The sequence below is a fragment of the Camelus dromedarius genome, chromosome 4, assembly GCF_036321535.1.
Source record: "Camelus dromedarius isolate mCamDro1 chromosome 4, mCamDro1.pat, whole genome shotgun sequence".
Lineage (NCBI taxonomy): Eukaryota > Metazoa > Chordata > Mammalia > Artiodactyla > Camelidae > Camelus > Camelus dromedarius.
Genome location: NC_087439.1, coordinates 58231388 through 58247137, shown reverse-complemented (window position 1 = coordinate 58247137; position 15750 = coordinate 58231388). Strand labels below are relative to the sequence as shown.

The window sequence follows — 15750 nt, the reverse complement described above, 5'->3', positions numbered from 1 at the left end:
GGCATGCCTGTGAAATAGGGGAAGGAGATATGTAGATGACCTCAGTGCCTGTTGGGTGCTAAGACAGAGACCTACAGAAGTGTTAAGGGAGGACAGAGTCATGATGTGCTTCCGTTGAAGGGCGTCAAAATTTAGATTTCCTGTCTTCTCAAAACCTAAGTTCTATCTTCTATCTAACATCTTGAAGTTGTTTGCTAAATGCTGGCTAATCTTAAAGCATAGTTCAAAATTCCATCTTCATTCAGGGATTTTTTTAAGTAAAGCCACATTTAAAGTAACCCATGATAAAATTATAAATTATGAAGCTATTGACTATATTTTATACTGTAACATATTAGAAAATATTATAACATATTAGAAAATATTCCATCTTCTAAGTCAACCAGTCTAGAAATACTAGAATTACCTTCTCTCTAGCTCTCTCTCTACCTACATTCACTCTGGTGCTTAATTTAGGCATTCACACTATAACTGCTTAATTAGGGTCATTTTATATTCACCTCTATTGCAAGTCTCCTATTAGATTCAGCCTACACATCCCCAGTTGAGTTTGTTTCATGTATAAAGATAGATCAGAACTTGTCTCTTCCATCCTTCCATACTTTCAGTTACTTACTAATGTCTACATCATAAAATAGAAATATATTAGTATTCAAGGACCTTCTGAATTTGGTCTAAATCTACTTTTCCAGCCTCGCATCCCACTATACTCTCCTTGCAATCTGTTCTTCAGATAGCCTGGAGTTTATAAAGTACCCCAAACAAACCAGGAATATTCTGACCTTTCACTTGTATTCCCCTCTATCTCCTCTGCTTTAAAATTTCATTCTTCCTTGAAAGCTGATCAAGGGACAAGTAAGCATTAATTCTGAACTTTTACTAAAATCTTAAAAGGTTTTCAATTTTTCAGATATGTCATGAAGAAAAGTCTTTCTAATGTATTATAAGGTATAATTATCTTAGATTAAGTTATGCTCAACAGTCTCATAATTTGTAATTTTACTATATCTTTCTTCCTTTTTGACTTTATTAAGAAAAATTCCTGGATGAAGATAATTTTGTGAATTTTGTCCATGTATTAAGCAGTATCTACGCAAAGAAATCCAACCCAATAAATACCTACCTAATTTCTCTTCCTCGTTTTTAACCTGTGGGAGCTTCCCTGTCTGGGCAAGGTTTCTTGCAGTCTGTTCCTCATGACCTTTCAGTTTCAAATGCCCTGGCAGCCTACCTTTTACCTTTCAACTTTGGCTAAGTGGACCAATACACATAGAAAAAAACAAGTTCCATAGTGCTTGTTTTCCCACTCCCTGCCCTCTTTCCTATATGCCATGTCGGTTTCTGCCAGTTTAACACCATTTCTACCTCATTAGTGAATGGAGATACGTGCTTTTTCCCTGTTGTACAGATTTACTATCTGTAAATAGTAAATTAATAAGTGGCAAGTTTATTTTCCATTCCTAATCAGAAACAGATTCCAGTCTCTAGCCTTTCTTTATGATCCCAGGACACCTGTATCCCTTTAAAAATATTTTTATTATATAATATTATTTCTAATACTTATAATATAATAATTTTGTGATATAATTTAAGCATTATAATTGCAGACAACTTGGAAAAAATACAAAAGTAGAAGAAAAACATCAACCATATTTGCATTACACAGAGACACTCACTGTCAATATTCTAGTATATTTCTTTTTATGGTTTTTGCTACTTTTGTTTTTTGGCTCATCATGAAGTAAATAAAACACTGGAATAGTAGCTTCTAAGGATTCCTAGCAGTATAGAATAGGCTCAGCATCAAATAATCTGTTTTTTCCAATTGTAAACTCTAAGCTCCCTACCTGATAAAAAAAAAACACCTCTATACTGATCATCTTTCCCGCTGCACACTTTCTCAGTTTTTTGTGTGTTTGTATGTGTATATGTGCATATGTAGTACTTAATTTTGGTGTGTTGACACACAAAGATAAACAATCATATATTATTGATTCTAAGATGCATTTTTTTCACATTTTAACATGGTTCAAATCATGACGAAACTTAACTGATGGTGTATAATAGTGTGTGTTTTTTTTCCTTTATAAAGCAGTACATAAAATAGTCGTGCATATTAAAATCAATAGCATCTTAGGTTCTATCTAAATTATATTTTGCAGAACACTTAAGGAGCTATGAGCAATTACTTCCACTTTTGTGGATATAAAGAGAATAAAAGCAATAATGGTAAATAAATGCAATGCAGTAAGGTCCTCATTTTGTTAAAAATTTTTAGGCACTTTTATTTTTGTTAAATTGTTTAGGCACTTTTTAACACTACTGTAGAAGTATAAATTATGTATAAACTTTCAGTGGAAAAGTCAGCAGCATCTACCAAATTATAAATTGAATATAGCTTTTGCACAATTCTAATTTTAGAACTATTTCCTTTAGAAATACCTGGACCAGCATATAAGGATGTTCATGAGTAATTGTCTGGAATTGAAAAAAAAAAAGATAGAAGTAATCTATGAATACGTGAGTAGTGACTGACTAAATATACTGTAGGCAGCTCAAAAAATAAAATATTGTGCATACTTTAAAAAGAATAAGGTATATAGATGAACAACATTATGGAAACAGATGTACAAAATATTGTCAAGTATAATAATAAGACACAGAGCAATATACTAATATATGTTTGCATATGCAAACAATTTGGGGAAAGATATTCAGCTAATCACTGATGGTGGTTTAAAGGGCAAGGGTCAAATTATGGAGAACTTTTGTTTTATATTTGTTATACTTTAGTATTATTTCAGCATTTTACAATGATAAAGTATAATTAGAAATTAAAAATCTTTGTATTTCTCTTCACTATAAAATTATGGGGAAAAATAATTTGTTATTCAATGGAAAGATTTGTTATTCAGTTCCCTAAGACAGTCTCAGAAGACAAAAAATAGTTTACTCAACAAGTGATGAGGTGATTCATAAAACCTAAGTTGGTTGGTGAAATAAAAGCATAAATATAGTCACATAAAACAGTACAGTAAGAAAGTTACCACAATAAAGATTCAAAGTGAGTATAAAATTTGAAGTTTACTGTGTAAGTTTCAAAGCAAATTTATGTAAGCAAGCCACTTCCATATAAAACTGGCTTTGGAGCATCATGTTACAGTTAAGCAGTCATACTAGATCATGGCAGTTCCTGGCAAATATAAATAGTCTGAGTTCTGAAACCTATCATAGACCCTCTAAATGGAAACTAGCCAACTTGTTATTAATGGTGAGATCAAGCCAATGCATTTGGTTAAATTCCCTTTGAAAGTGAACAGAAGTCAGGTTAGTGTCTTTTTATTCTATCTTAAATTTCTGTGACTAATTATAATCTAGACCAAAAAAAATCACATTGTCCAACTACTTCAAAATCTTTATATTTTCTTTCATTGTAGATATCAAAGTCTGGATTTTCAATAGGTGAGTGCTTATGTTTATCTAGAATAAATATGTTAATTGGACAGTCAAGCTTATCTCCTCACAGGGTGCAAAAATCTTTGATTTCCTCACTTCTGGAGATTGAATCAGATGATAATCAAGGACTCAAAAAATCTTGAAGCCAAAATGTCCTTGAGAAACCATCTGCTTCATTGTTTTCATTCTGTTGTTTATGTTAGAGTAATCCAATGCTAGTCTTACTGCTTAGAGTTAAAATGATTTTAGGAGAAATTGATTAGTTTATATAGTGGGTATAATTCGTATTTCCAGAGTAATGGCCTTATAAAGACTCCTCAACTGATGATATTTCATTGCATTATTAAAAACATAATTTTACAAATTTAAATACAATATTCTTAGTGATTAATTTCAAACATTAAGCCACTCTCAAAATATTCTTATTTCTCAATAATATGCAGGGTCAAATGTGAGTTCTGTTCAATGATCTGTGTAGGCAGTCATTAAAATAGGGCAAACAAATGAGACAAACTATCATCAGATTGGTCACAGACAGACACTTTCTGAGTAAAAGCGGCTGTCTAGTAAGAGTGACAGTTCAAGTCTGCATGCCAGACCCAAGGTTGTCAGAAAGCAATATGCCAGATACCCTCAGATTCAGATGTCACAAAGAGTCTCAGGTAGAGGCAATATGATGCCTGGGACAACTTAATGGATAGTGAAACTCTCTTTGATGGCATCTGTGCTGGTCAACTGTCTGTTTGCTTTCAAACCAATCCCCTGCCTTCTTGCCCTTTCCTTTGGCTTCTGAGTAGATTTGGTCAGTGGCAAACTGTTGGAAGGCTGAGTGGCCAAAGGAAGATAGCAGCTATGGTACATCTCCCCACCAAAACTGTGGTGTATTCCGCATGGTAAACAACCCCACTGGAGAGGCCATTTTGGCTCTAGCTTTCACCTGATATTCCAGGCTCCTGGCCTATGATAAGAGAGGTACCTCCCTTATTACCTTCAATCTAGGAACCATAGCCCCAGATATACCAAGCCAACTTACCTGCACTTTGAAATAGCATTGATTTTGTTATGGGGCCAGTTTTACTGTAGGTTGTGTGTTAGGCAAAAAGAAGGATGAATTTGTTCTCTGTCATCAGAAAACTCTCTTTGTCCTGGAATAAGAAACTTTAGGTAGAAACTTTGCTATTAAGACATAATAAGTAGCATTTGTAAAGAAGTGTACAACTTACAAGTACATCTGTATTACTATTTTCAACTTACTGTGGGCTCATACATCTTGTGTACAAAATGCTAAAGTGAAATTGATGTGTAAATCATTTATCATCCTACTTACACATCTCCTATGAAGTATCTGCAGTGCTTTCTGAGAATATTTATTTAAAGAGAATAGCAATTTTCTCTGCCTTCTCTGTGTCTCAAATCAGGCTAATTGCTTGTGGGGTAATTCTTTTGTTTCTGAACATAGGTGATGATTTTGAAAGCTCATGGAATTAGAAATGGTGGCAGTTGATAATCATCTTTCTTGGCTGTGGGTTGATGAGAATCCATAACATACGTATTGGAAAAGCTTGCACAATAGTAGGGCTCAATTACAATGTATCTCTCCTAGCATGTTAGGAAATTCCTCTTTCATAAACCATTGTTGGTAACGGGAGACCTCAACATTTTCTAGAAAATTAAGCACACATTCTCACCAAATACATTTTAATTTTGATTTATGATGGCAGTAATCATGCAACATAACCCCTAAGTAGGGTGAGGTAACACATAAATTAGACTACAAGATTTCGAATGATGTTTTAGTTTTATAGATCCTAGGAGTTTCTTTAAAATCACAGTGCCCATGGACCTAGTCAAAGACTAAATAATTCAAATGTTTTTTACATGACTTTAGTTCTTCAATTTTGGCACAGAATGTCACCTTTCTAAAATGTTGTATCATAAATTCCCCCCTAGAATTCCCACTCCTTATCTTATGTTTTCCAGAATTTCTCTATTACATGAGCCATTATATCAAGACACTCTAATCTTTAAGTATCTAGAAGGCAGGGGGTTATAAAAACGTGTTTATCAATAAAGTTTTTAAAAATTTTTTCCTCAAGTTGTTTTATCCCTTTTTCAGTCTATTTATCTGTGGTTCACACTGGCCATCAAACTGCTTCTTGCTTTGTGTACAATCTATTTACCTTCATTGCTACTGGATTCCTTAAAGTTCTGTTTTCTGCCAATGTTCTACATTTAGCAAATGCTCTTCGTCTGAATCTGCTGTGCCACATCTCACTGTTCGGCCAAGCGACCAAGTTCCTGACTGTACTCCAGTATACCTGCAGTTTGGGTTTACTGATACGAAGCAGTTTAGCTCTACTGCTAACGAGTACCAGCTTGTCCTCATTGACAGGAATTCTGGAGGGATGAAACCATTTTTCTGCTTTGCCTCAAAGAAATGAGTGATCCTTTCATTACCCAAGTTGTACTTTTTTCCCTTTTGTTTTTGAAAGTGGTTGATCTCACTGACAGACCAGCCTGTCTGGTTTAAATCTGTAAATGTTTGATCTTACTGGCTTTAGCAATATTCTTTCCTTTGCAAAAATATCTAACTCATCTAAAACTGATACTTCAATTCACAGGAAAACTTGACTTCTAAGCCAAATCATCTCTTCTGCACTTTTCTAAAGCCTAAGGTTAGAATTTGCTATATGTAAATTCCTATGTGTTACATTGTGATTTGTCATTTAGAACTTAGGTCAAGGGAAGGAACTCTTTCTCAGCTTCAGTGTTTGTGTCATAGAATGAAATAAGGATTTTGCTCATCAGGACCTTTTTCACAAAATTGAATACTTGTGAACAAATGATACGTAAACATTGATAATTTTTTTAAATGGATGTGGTTAACAAATTTCCATAAGTTAAATTGTTGAGCAGTGGTTGTTGACATTATGTACAACTACTTTTGTCATATAAAGAGTAATCACCAATATATCTACTTTTTTATTTGTTGAAGATCTCAGTATAGTGGACACTTGGAGACTGGTTAAGCATTCTCCTGGAATTGAAATACATGAATTTTACTAAGTTCTACTTTAATTTATTCAGATTACTGTTTTACATAAACATGCCACAAGACTAATCTATAAACAATAAATATGAAAGTTTGGGATTAACTATCAGACATGGCTTACCCTGTTTTATTGATGTTCTTAGAATATTATGGCCCCTCCTGGTGTCTGACCCCAGCAGACAGAGGATTGTGTCAAGCCAATGAAAGCAGATTCTACTACAATTCAAGCATTGGGAAATGCCGCCCGTTTAAGTACAGTGGATGCGGAGGGAATGAAAACAATTTTACTTCTAAAAAAGCATGTCTCAGGACTTGTAAAAAAGGTATAGAGGACATTACTCTCATTAATTCACTAGTGTTTGTTTAAGATAAAAATTGTATTGAAATTATGAATGAATTTTAATCTATGAAAAATATCATAAAATTAGTTTTATTTATGATAAGACACAATATTATGATTTAGCTAACGAATTTCCCCTTTTCAACTACATTTAGATTGCATTGCCAGATATGTTAACTGCAGTTGTTTTTAATGTCTTCCAAGAAAAAGAATCAATTGTAAACAAAATATTTTATTCTTTTAATTTTTACATACTAAGCTTTCATTTTAAAGGATTATAGCAAAATATCTTTATGCTTTCTAGTGCCAAAATTTTACTGTTATTTATTTATAAAAGTATAAATATAAAAATAATGCATATTTATAGAATATTAATATGTAAATAAAAGTCATCTATAATTTCACCAACCATATACAGCCACATGTCCACTTTAATAAAATGAGCATGATTTCTAACTGAATATGAATAATAAAAATCAATAACATGTTTACCCATTTTTACTAATATATGCAAAGTGACTTCCTTTGGAAGAGATTGTTCTACACAAAGACATAGACAGATTAAATGCTTTTAAACCAAATCAATTTTTTTTTTTGTTTTTAAGCATTAAAAACTAATTTAAGGAAATTTTAGATGAAAAGTTTTATTGTGTTACTTTATCATGCATAAATTTGTTTATCTTCCTTTTGTAGGTTTCATACAAAGAATATCAAAGGAAGGATTAATTAAAACCAAAAGAAAAAGAAAGAAGCAGCCAGTGAAAATAGTATATGAAGAAATTTTTGTTAAAAAGATATAAATTTGTTATATTACAACATCATTTCTACTAAATATTTTGGATAAAACTTTTCATTATGATTCCTATTTTTTTCTTTCCTGAAATCTTTTTAATGAACATTTTCATGAATTTTCTATGCATATATTACCTGCTATTAATATATTTGGACCAGAGTTCTTTTTTTATCAGATTGCTTATTTTACAGCTATAATTTATTAACTGACTCCTATGAATTTTCTTATTCTCTTGATTCCCTTTCTAACTTTCTGCCATTTACCTACAAATTATCATACTAATGGCCACATCAAGTAAGTCCGTTTTACTATTTGGTAATCGTATATTTGAGAGTGTGTTTTTTGTCACTTATTTGTTTTGATTATGGATACAATGATCTTCTTTATAGACTATGTCCAGATTAAGAAGTACAGCTATTAAAGATCAAGTGGTTTTGGAGTTTCACATCTAAAATGGTGACAAGCACCTTCTTCTGCTAAAGATCACTCAATTGTGCATTTGGAAAGAGCTGGTAATAACACAGTTCTGTCATGCGATTCCCTCCTTAGACATACTTTTTCTCCTATTGTACTAACCAGTTCACATAAGAAAAATTTTACATCTTGAGTTCAAATATTTAGTATATAAGTTACTGCCTTAAACAGGATCTTTGCTGTGGATTTTAAAACTTTTGGAAATCAAAATCCTCTGTGAAATATGTCTGTTGTCTTTTATATGTGGAAAGCAGTTTAAAAAAAAGTCTTAGGTCAAGTGGCAAGTTACCATCAAGGTCATATAAACAACAAGTTGGTGAGTTGACTATTTTCCCCAACAACCATTCGTGGGTTCATTACTTAGTCAAGAAAGACACATACTGAGAGATGGTTTGCAATGCTTAATGCATGTGAATATTATTTTTGCTGTGTTTTTAAATAAGGGTCTCCCTTATGGTGGTATTGTCTTCCTTTGTTTTGCATAATCAAATGATGTAACTGTGAATTTTATATAGAATTACCTTATAAAACATATACACATATTTACTGACCTTGTTTATTCTCTGTTCAAAATTAACAGGTTGTGCTGAAAACTGCTCAAATGATTTTATTTTTTACAGTATAAGAAATAAAATATATTATCCTGAATAATAAAATATGAATGTTGTAGTCATGAAGTTTTTATACTTCAAAAAAATATAACGGTCTTTAGTTGCAAAAATAAAGACTTCTAAGACAAAGGAAAACAATTGTTCTACAAGATCTACTCTACTCATCTCTTTTAGTTAGGATTTGCTAATTACCCCTTCAATAACAAATATGTATCCATGTATTATGATTTCTTAGTCGTCAAACAAATTAACTACTATTACACACCTATTAGAATGATTAAAATTAGGTATATTGACATCAAAAGCTGACAAAGATGTTAAAGCAAGAGCACCTCATTCATTAATGGTAGGAATTCAAAATGGTAGAGCCACTTTGGAAGACAGTTGGCAATTTCTTACAAAACTAAATATACTCTTACTACACCATTCAGCAGTCATGCTTCTTGGTATTCCCAGAAGAGTTGAAAATGTAAGTCCACACAAAAACCTGCATGCACACACACACAAACACACACATATATATACATATATGAGATATATATATAATATATATATGATATACCAGTTTTATATATATATACACATATATATATCAGTTTTATTCTTTATTCCTAATTGCCAAAACTTGGAAAGAATCAAGATGTCCTTCAGTAGATAAATGGATAAACTGTGTTACACCCAGACAATGTGATATTAATCAGCACCAAAAAGAGATGAACTGCCAAGCCATGGAAAGACATAGAGGAACCTTAATGCATATTACCAAGTGAAATAAGCCAATCTGAAAAAACTACATATTGTATGGTTCCAAATATATGACATTTGCCTAGAAAAGGCAAAACTATGGAGACAGGATAAGGATCAGTGGTCACCAGGGGCTGGGGATAGGGGGAGGAAGGGATGACTAGACACAGCACAGAGGATTTTTGGGGCAGAAAATACTATGTATGATAATGTAATGATGGATATATGTCATTATACATTTGTCTGAACCCATAGAATATAAAACAGCAAGAGTGAACCATAATGTAAACTGTGGACTTCGGGTGATAATGACGTGTTAATACAGGTTCATCAACTGTAACAAATGTACTGCTCTGCTGAGGGATGGTAATAATGGAGGAGGCGATGCATGTGTTATGGTAGAGGAGATAGAGGAAAAATCTGTACTTTCCCTTCAATTTTGCTGTGAAACTAAAACGTCCTAACAATATCAATAGTAATAGTAAAATCTTAATTAAAAAATAATCCTGGCCTCACTCTCAAATGTCTTATGGCCAGCCTTGAGCCAAACACCGTGTTTAGAGAAATGTGGCTTCCTGATTGACCAGGTTTGATTCACTCCCAAGTCTACTCCAAAATATCTGGTTGGTATAAGCACTGTCTGAAATGCGTGATCTGACTAGCAGGGTTGGCAAATTTTGTTGCCTCAGGCACAAAATTTGAGCGGACATAAAAAAATCTCATTCTCAAGATAAGTATACAGTAATATAGTATTTTTTAAAGCAAAAATAAAGCAAAAATCCATAATGAAAATATACATTTTTTTTGAAATGACAGGAACAGTAGTAACTGAGCCATACTGGAATTTGAGGCAAAAGGAAAAAACAATAATACTGATGATTTATGAGAAATATAAAGATGGTTCAAATGTGATTGTTGTTTAATGTAATGAAAAATATTAACAGAAAAAGTTTAAGTCAAATTATCATTTTCAACAGATAAAATCATTTGATGAAATCCAACATTTCTTTTATGATTAAAAACTTTTAGCAAATTAAGGGGAAGAGACCTTCCTTAATCTGATAAAGGATTTACCAAAAACATATAATATGATGCTTAGTGGTAAAATTTTAGAAACATCCCCATTCAACTCAGGAACAAGGGCAAGATGCTCTCCATTACCGTTACTGTTAGTATAATCAGGCAGTCTTAATTTTATAGCCAAATCAGAAAGACAAGAATCGGAAATTAGGTAAACATATTATAAGTATATCATAGTTATTTTCATGTAATATGCTCGTCGTTACTGAAAATCCAAGAGAACCTAAAACAACAATTAGAACACTGAAGTTCGGCAAGATTACTTTATGCAATTTCAACATATGAAATCATTTGTAGTTCTGTACGCTAAGTAGAAAAATAGAAAATATGTACTAGCGACAATAGAATAAAAACTCTCATACACTTAACATTAAATTCTACAAAAAATGTGTAAAAAACTTTGAGAGAAAAACCCCACAAAGAAAATTCAAATATGTAAATATTTTTCTATTTACTATAACTCTTACAACTAGTTGCAGAGAAAAATACAAGGACACTAGATTATGAAGGGAAAAAACACTAAAATACAATAAAGATTTTTTCAAATTAAGAAATGGAATGGAAAAAATGATGAAAATCTCTAAGCTATATAGAAAGAAAAAGTCGCTAAAAAAATAGGCTTTAAAAAAAAAAAGAAAATTAGGAAATCAATTCAGGAGCCTGACCTTAAAGTAACAAAAGGTCTATAAAAATAAGAGAGATAAAATCTAGGGGAAGGAGATTTTATAGAACTAATGGCGTAGGTTTCTTTTATTGAAATGGGGTATTGTATCCAATAAGGGAAAACCCACCCAGCACACACACTCCCTGCACACACACACACACACACGCACACACACGCGCACACACACACGAAATTTCAAATACTAGAGATGAAGAGAAAATTCCTAAAGGACAGGGTATAATGTGGGGGAATAGGTCACATTCAGAGAAGTAGAAATAAAAAAGGGATTGTGCATCTCAATGGGAAAAACGGAAGGAAGCCAAAATAAAGTTGGAAATGGAAGTCTGAGGAAGGAGGAAGAGCTGTTTACTTTTATATGCCTTTAATGCCACTTGATCGTTCAATTATGTGCCTGGAATACTTTGCTGAAAAATAAAAGTTAATTAAAATCAGTGTAAAGTTGTTTAATGTGTTCACTTTCCATCAGAGGCTGAGGGGAAAAGCTCTGAAATACGAACTAAGAGATACTGTTTGTTGTATGACTATTGACACACCTGGTGGATGAATTTGTTGGTCTCACTTCTTTAGCTCTACATTTAGTCATACTTGGAATGGGTGTTTTGAACTATACTGCCTATAAGAATTCTTTCAGTTTGGCATTTTAGGATTTTATGAAAATCCTCTCTACTTATAAGCATCTAACACCAATATATGGTAAGCCAAGAAGAAAAAAAAGTAAAGATATTCTGTGATTACAATACAAAAATCAACATTGGCTAGGCTCTTCTCTTGATAATAACCACATCCCTAGTAGAGTAAGGAGGTCATTTTCAGTGGTCTGCTATATTCCTTCAAAACTAGCCTGTGTAGATACAACTTGCCTTACCCCAAAATGACAACACCTGTAACAGATTTTTCAATGCCTGACTGGTTCCCAAACAACAGACGTTTTTATGAGAAGTTTCCAACTTATTACTTTACAGGGCCCCCATTCACTTTGGAAGATTTTGAATGGCTTAACGTTTTGGGTTTTATGATTAAAGACATTTTTTTTTCTGAACCATTAACTTTATTTTCCCCCTCTTAAGATTATATGCATTTTAAAGAAAATAATACATGTGTTTCTGATTGACAGGAAGTATTCAAGGTTTTTCAAGCTCATAAAAAGTTTTGAAACAATTTCAAAAGTGTTTAATCTCTTTTTGTAATCATCTTAAAAGAGCTAGCAACATTTAGTGAAGTAAATCATTTCTAGTACCAAAATACTTTATTTCAATCTACAGTTTATTCCAGTAAGTTTTAAGCAAATCCAATTGTAACCAAAATTAACCCATCCCTGTCAACATTACTGATGATTTGTTCTCCTTCACTTATTATGATATAACAGCAGCTAAATCAGTTATGAACCTGAATGTCTCAGGGATTTTAATTCATATTTAATCTGTATTTTCACAGTGTAATTCCAATTTACTGACCTCTCTTTCTTAAGCTGCAGGTGCTCTCAAGTTAGAAGCCAGAGGAAACTGCTACTTCCTTCTTAGTCAATTTTTGGAATCAGAAAGCAAGAATTTTGACTTTCCAAAATCATTTTTTTAACATATTCCCCACTCTCAATAGAATGTTCTACAAAATTTGAATTTACTCTAGGGAGATTTCTAGAGAGTTTCAAAATGTGAACAGCTGTGAGCTACCTAAATGATTCATCCTGCCAAGAAATTGCTACTCCAGAGATGAAGAAATAAACAATTACCATTTTTTACTCAAAATATCTGCCACTGTTCAATGGAAAAGTGTTTGGATTTGTAAAGCTAACTATATGTTAAGAAAAATTTTATTTAACCCTTCGAATATTCTCTTTATTTTTCTCCTTCACAAGTTACACACACACAGATTCATTTAACTAGGAAGAAAATCTTTATAATTCAGTAAATCCCACAGCTTTTCTTACATCTTCAGGCTGTCAAACTGCTAGATGCAAATTAAGGATTTTTAAGTATTGTGGAAGAAAAAATAAAGCACCAAATCAAATACAATAATAAAGAGCATAGTATTTGGATTCACATGAACTTGGATTTGAGCTCAATAAGCCTTGGTACATCTCTCCCTGTGAAATGACGGTGAAGGTAAATGAAAGAACATATGTACAGTACTTAGCAGTGTTTGCTACAACAAAACTATTCAGGAAGACAGTAGCTACTGCTATTACAACTTGTTGAATATTTATTATTTCCCAAAGTTTAGAACATAGTTTGAGCTGTAACGATTATTCAAATAGGTCAGGCAATTAAAAGTTAGAATAGGAAATTTTGGAGAAATTTTGTTTGCTAAAGTAAAAATTTTATAAGATAAGAAATTAAGGAGAATAATATAAGTGGTTTTACTGTTAACAAGATTAAATGAGGAAAATATAAAAATTGTACATTTTAATTTGTTTTTGAGATAATTGCAAATAATATTTTTAACATGGAACCTGGGTAAAAAGGGTAAAAAAATCAGTGAATGCTATTTTCATTTCTCTAATGAACCTATGTAAAACCATCTTAAAATATTTAAATATATCTTATGTTCCTAAGAAATTTGAAGTTTAAAAAATGATCATCATTATTCCTTGCGTCACCTTCCAAATATTCAGAAACTTACACCTTTATTCATGTATAAATCATATTGGAAATGTGCATGATTTGGAGTGCATGACCCACTGCAAACAGATTAAAATACAAATTCCTTATCACAGCCTGCATGGTCCTACATCCCATATCCTAATACAGTCACACAGGACTCTCTCCTTGCTCACTGGTCTCCAGACCCTAGGAATGATGGAGGTGCAGCACTTGAACAGATTTTGTTTACTTGCATTAGTATTCCTAGTAAACTCTATTTTGGTGCCCTACTCACCACCCATATTGAGCTGGTGCACTCATCTCCCTGTTGCTGGGAGACCTGGCTGCTGATAACTCCCAGCTGCATCCTTCTGCAAATTGTCCTCAGCTGATGGTAGTTACCTTCCCTGGGAGTTATGTTCCCCTCTCCCAGAGTGGCTCATACAGCGACTAGGCAGGAGCTACGAAAGACGGGCTCCCTTACGTACATTCATTGGAAGACAAAAGGTGGTGTTATTTTAATTTATAATGTTTCACTTATGTTTTAACACTTATTTAGTGATTGTTTGCCTTTGGATCTGAATATTGTATGAAGTACTTATTATTTTCACTATACATAAATTGATACTTTAATTGTATGGTCTACAGTCAGTACCCACCCTTTATAGGTCTAGTCATGTGAATCAGAATGTTTTCTTGGAGTCTTCCCTAGTTTGGGGGATTTTTATTTTTACTTAAAGAACAGAATTTCATTATTATTTCAGAGAGCAACTTTGGCAACTTGAGAATGTTTAACACTAGGTGGCAGGATGAGACTGTAGATACCCAGCTCCTCAATGCTAAGTATAAAAAAAATCTGATAACTTTCTTAAGGTATTAAGAATTCATAGGCAAATGCATTGTATTATTCTTTAATATATGTGTTTTATATATAGTTCTACATTCCTTTACATTGAAAAATTTTCACTCCATATAATAGAGTGATGTTAATAAACATGAATGAATTATTGAAGAGTAAATATAAATTGCTAATAATTTTACAAGCTATGTGAGTATGAAAATAGCTGAATAAAATAGCCTGCACTGGAAAAATGTTCATACTGTTAGGCGTCTTTAGAACTTAATGATGACGTTTTTAAGCAAAATATAAGATGCAGTCTCTTAATCATATAATCAAACATACTTAGGTTGACATGCATAAACACAAAGTTAAATAAACCATTTATTTTCACGATGAAGATTGATATTCAGCAAATAAGAAGCACTTCAGAGTAAATTCACAATAAATGCATATCCAAAGATGAAAACAGCATCTTTTTCGATGATTATCCTAGAAATAAGAACTATTTTAAACTCTTTCCAAATTTGTATTTATAGTAAATATTTTAAAAACAACATTATGATTTCCCTGCAGATGGTAAATTATGTGTATAGTTGGAGTGAAATCAGCCCTTTGGTTTCAATAATGGAAAATGGCATATTCATTATCAATGGCTCCGCCATCAGATCTGGGTCCTTTCACTAAATGCAGTTCATTTAGTAACAAAGTAACTTAAAAAATGCTAAGCAATTGCTAGGTAAAATAATAAAAGCTCAGGTCGATTTATTTCCATACTAGAATTTTTGATGTAAAGATTATAAAAATCATGTTTTCCTCAAATTATTGGTGCATTTTTAGTAAAGCATGGTATGCATAATTTTGTTGACTGCATAAATTATCTCTAAGTGTAAGTAATGACTTTCAGACATTTGAGAACACAGAAGAATTATTAACTCATACATAATATACTCATACTCAACATAATACATGAAAAACGTCACAGAAATCATTTTTAATGTTCTTTCTTGCACTCTCACCAGGGACAGTCTGTCCATAATGTTTCATGTGAAAGTGCTCTGTTTTGATTTGTCTGTATTTGAGGCAGAACTATGCTCC

The 15750-nt window shown here is 32.4% G+C and overlaps 1 protein-coding gene across 3 annotated transcripts in view; it reads left to right on the top strand.

The window, feature by feature from the left end:
- The window catches only part of TFPI (tissue factor pathway inhibitor), a 53966-nt gene extending 45182 nt beyond the window's left edge, over positions 1-8784 (top strand). The window contains exons 7-9 of one of the 3 annotated variants that reach the window (XR_004136767.2): positions 3438-3462; positions 6652-6831; positions 7542-7626. Coding sequence is in view for 2 of the 3 variants with exons in the window: in XM_010991781.3 (XP_010990083.1) it covers positions 6652-6831; positions 7542-7648 (287 nt within the window). In the remaining variant the exon portion in view is untranslated. Of the gene's footprint in view, positions 1-2436; positions 2521-3437; positions 3463-6651; positions 6832-7541 lie in introns of those variants that run through there. The other 2 variants (XM_010991781.3, XM_031451772.2) reach the window with 2 other exon arrangements.
- The last annotated feature ends 6966 nt before the right edge of the window (positions 8785-15750 follow it).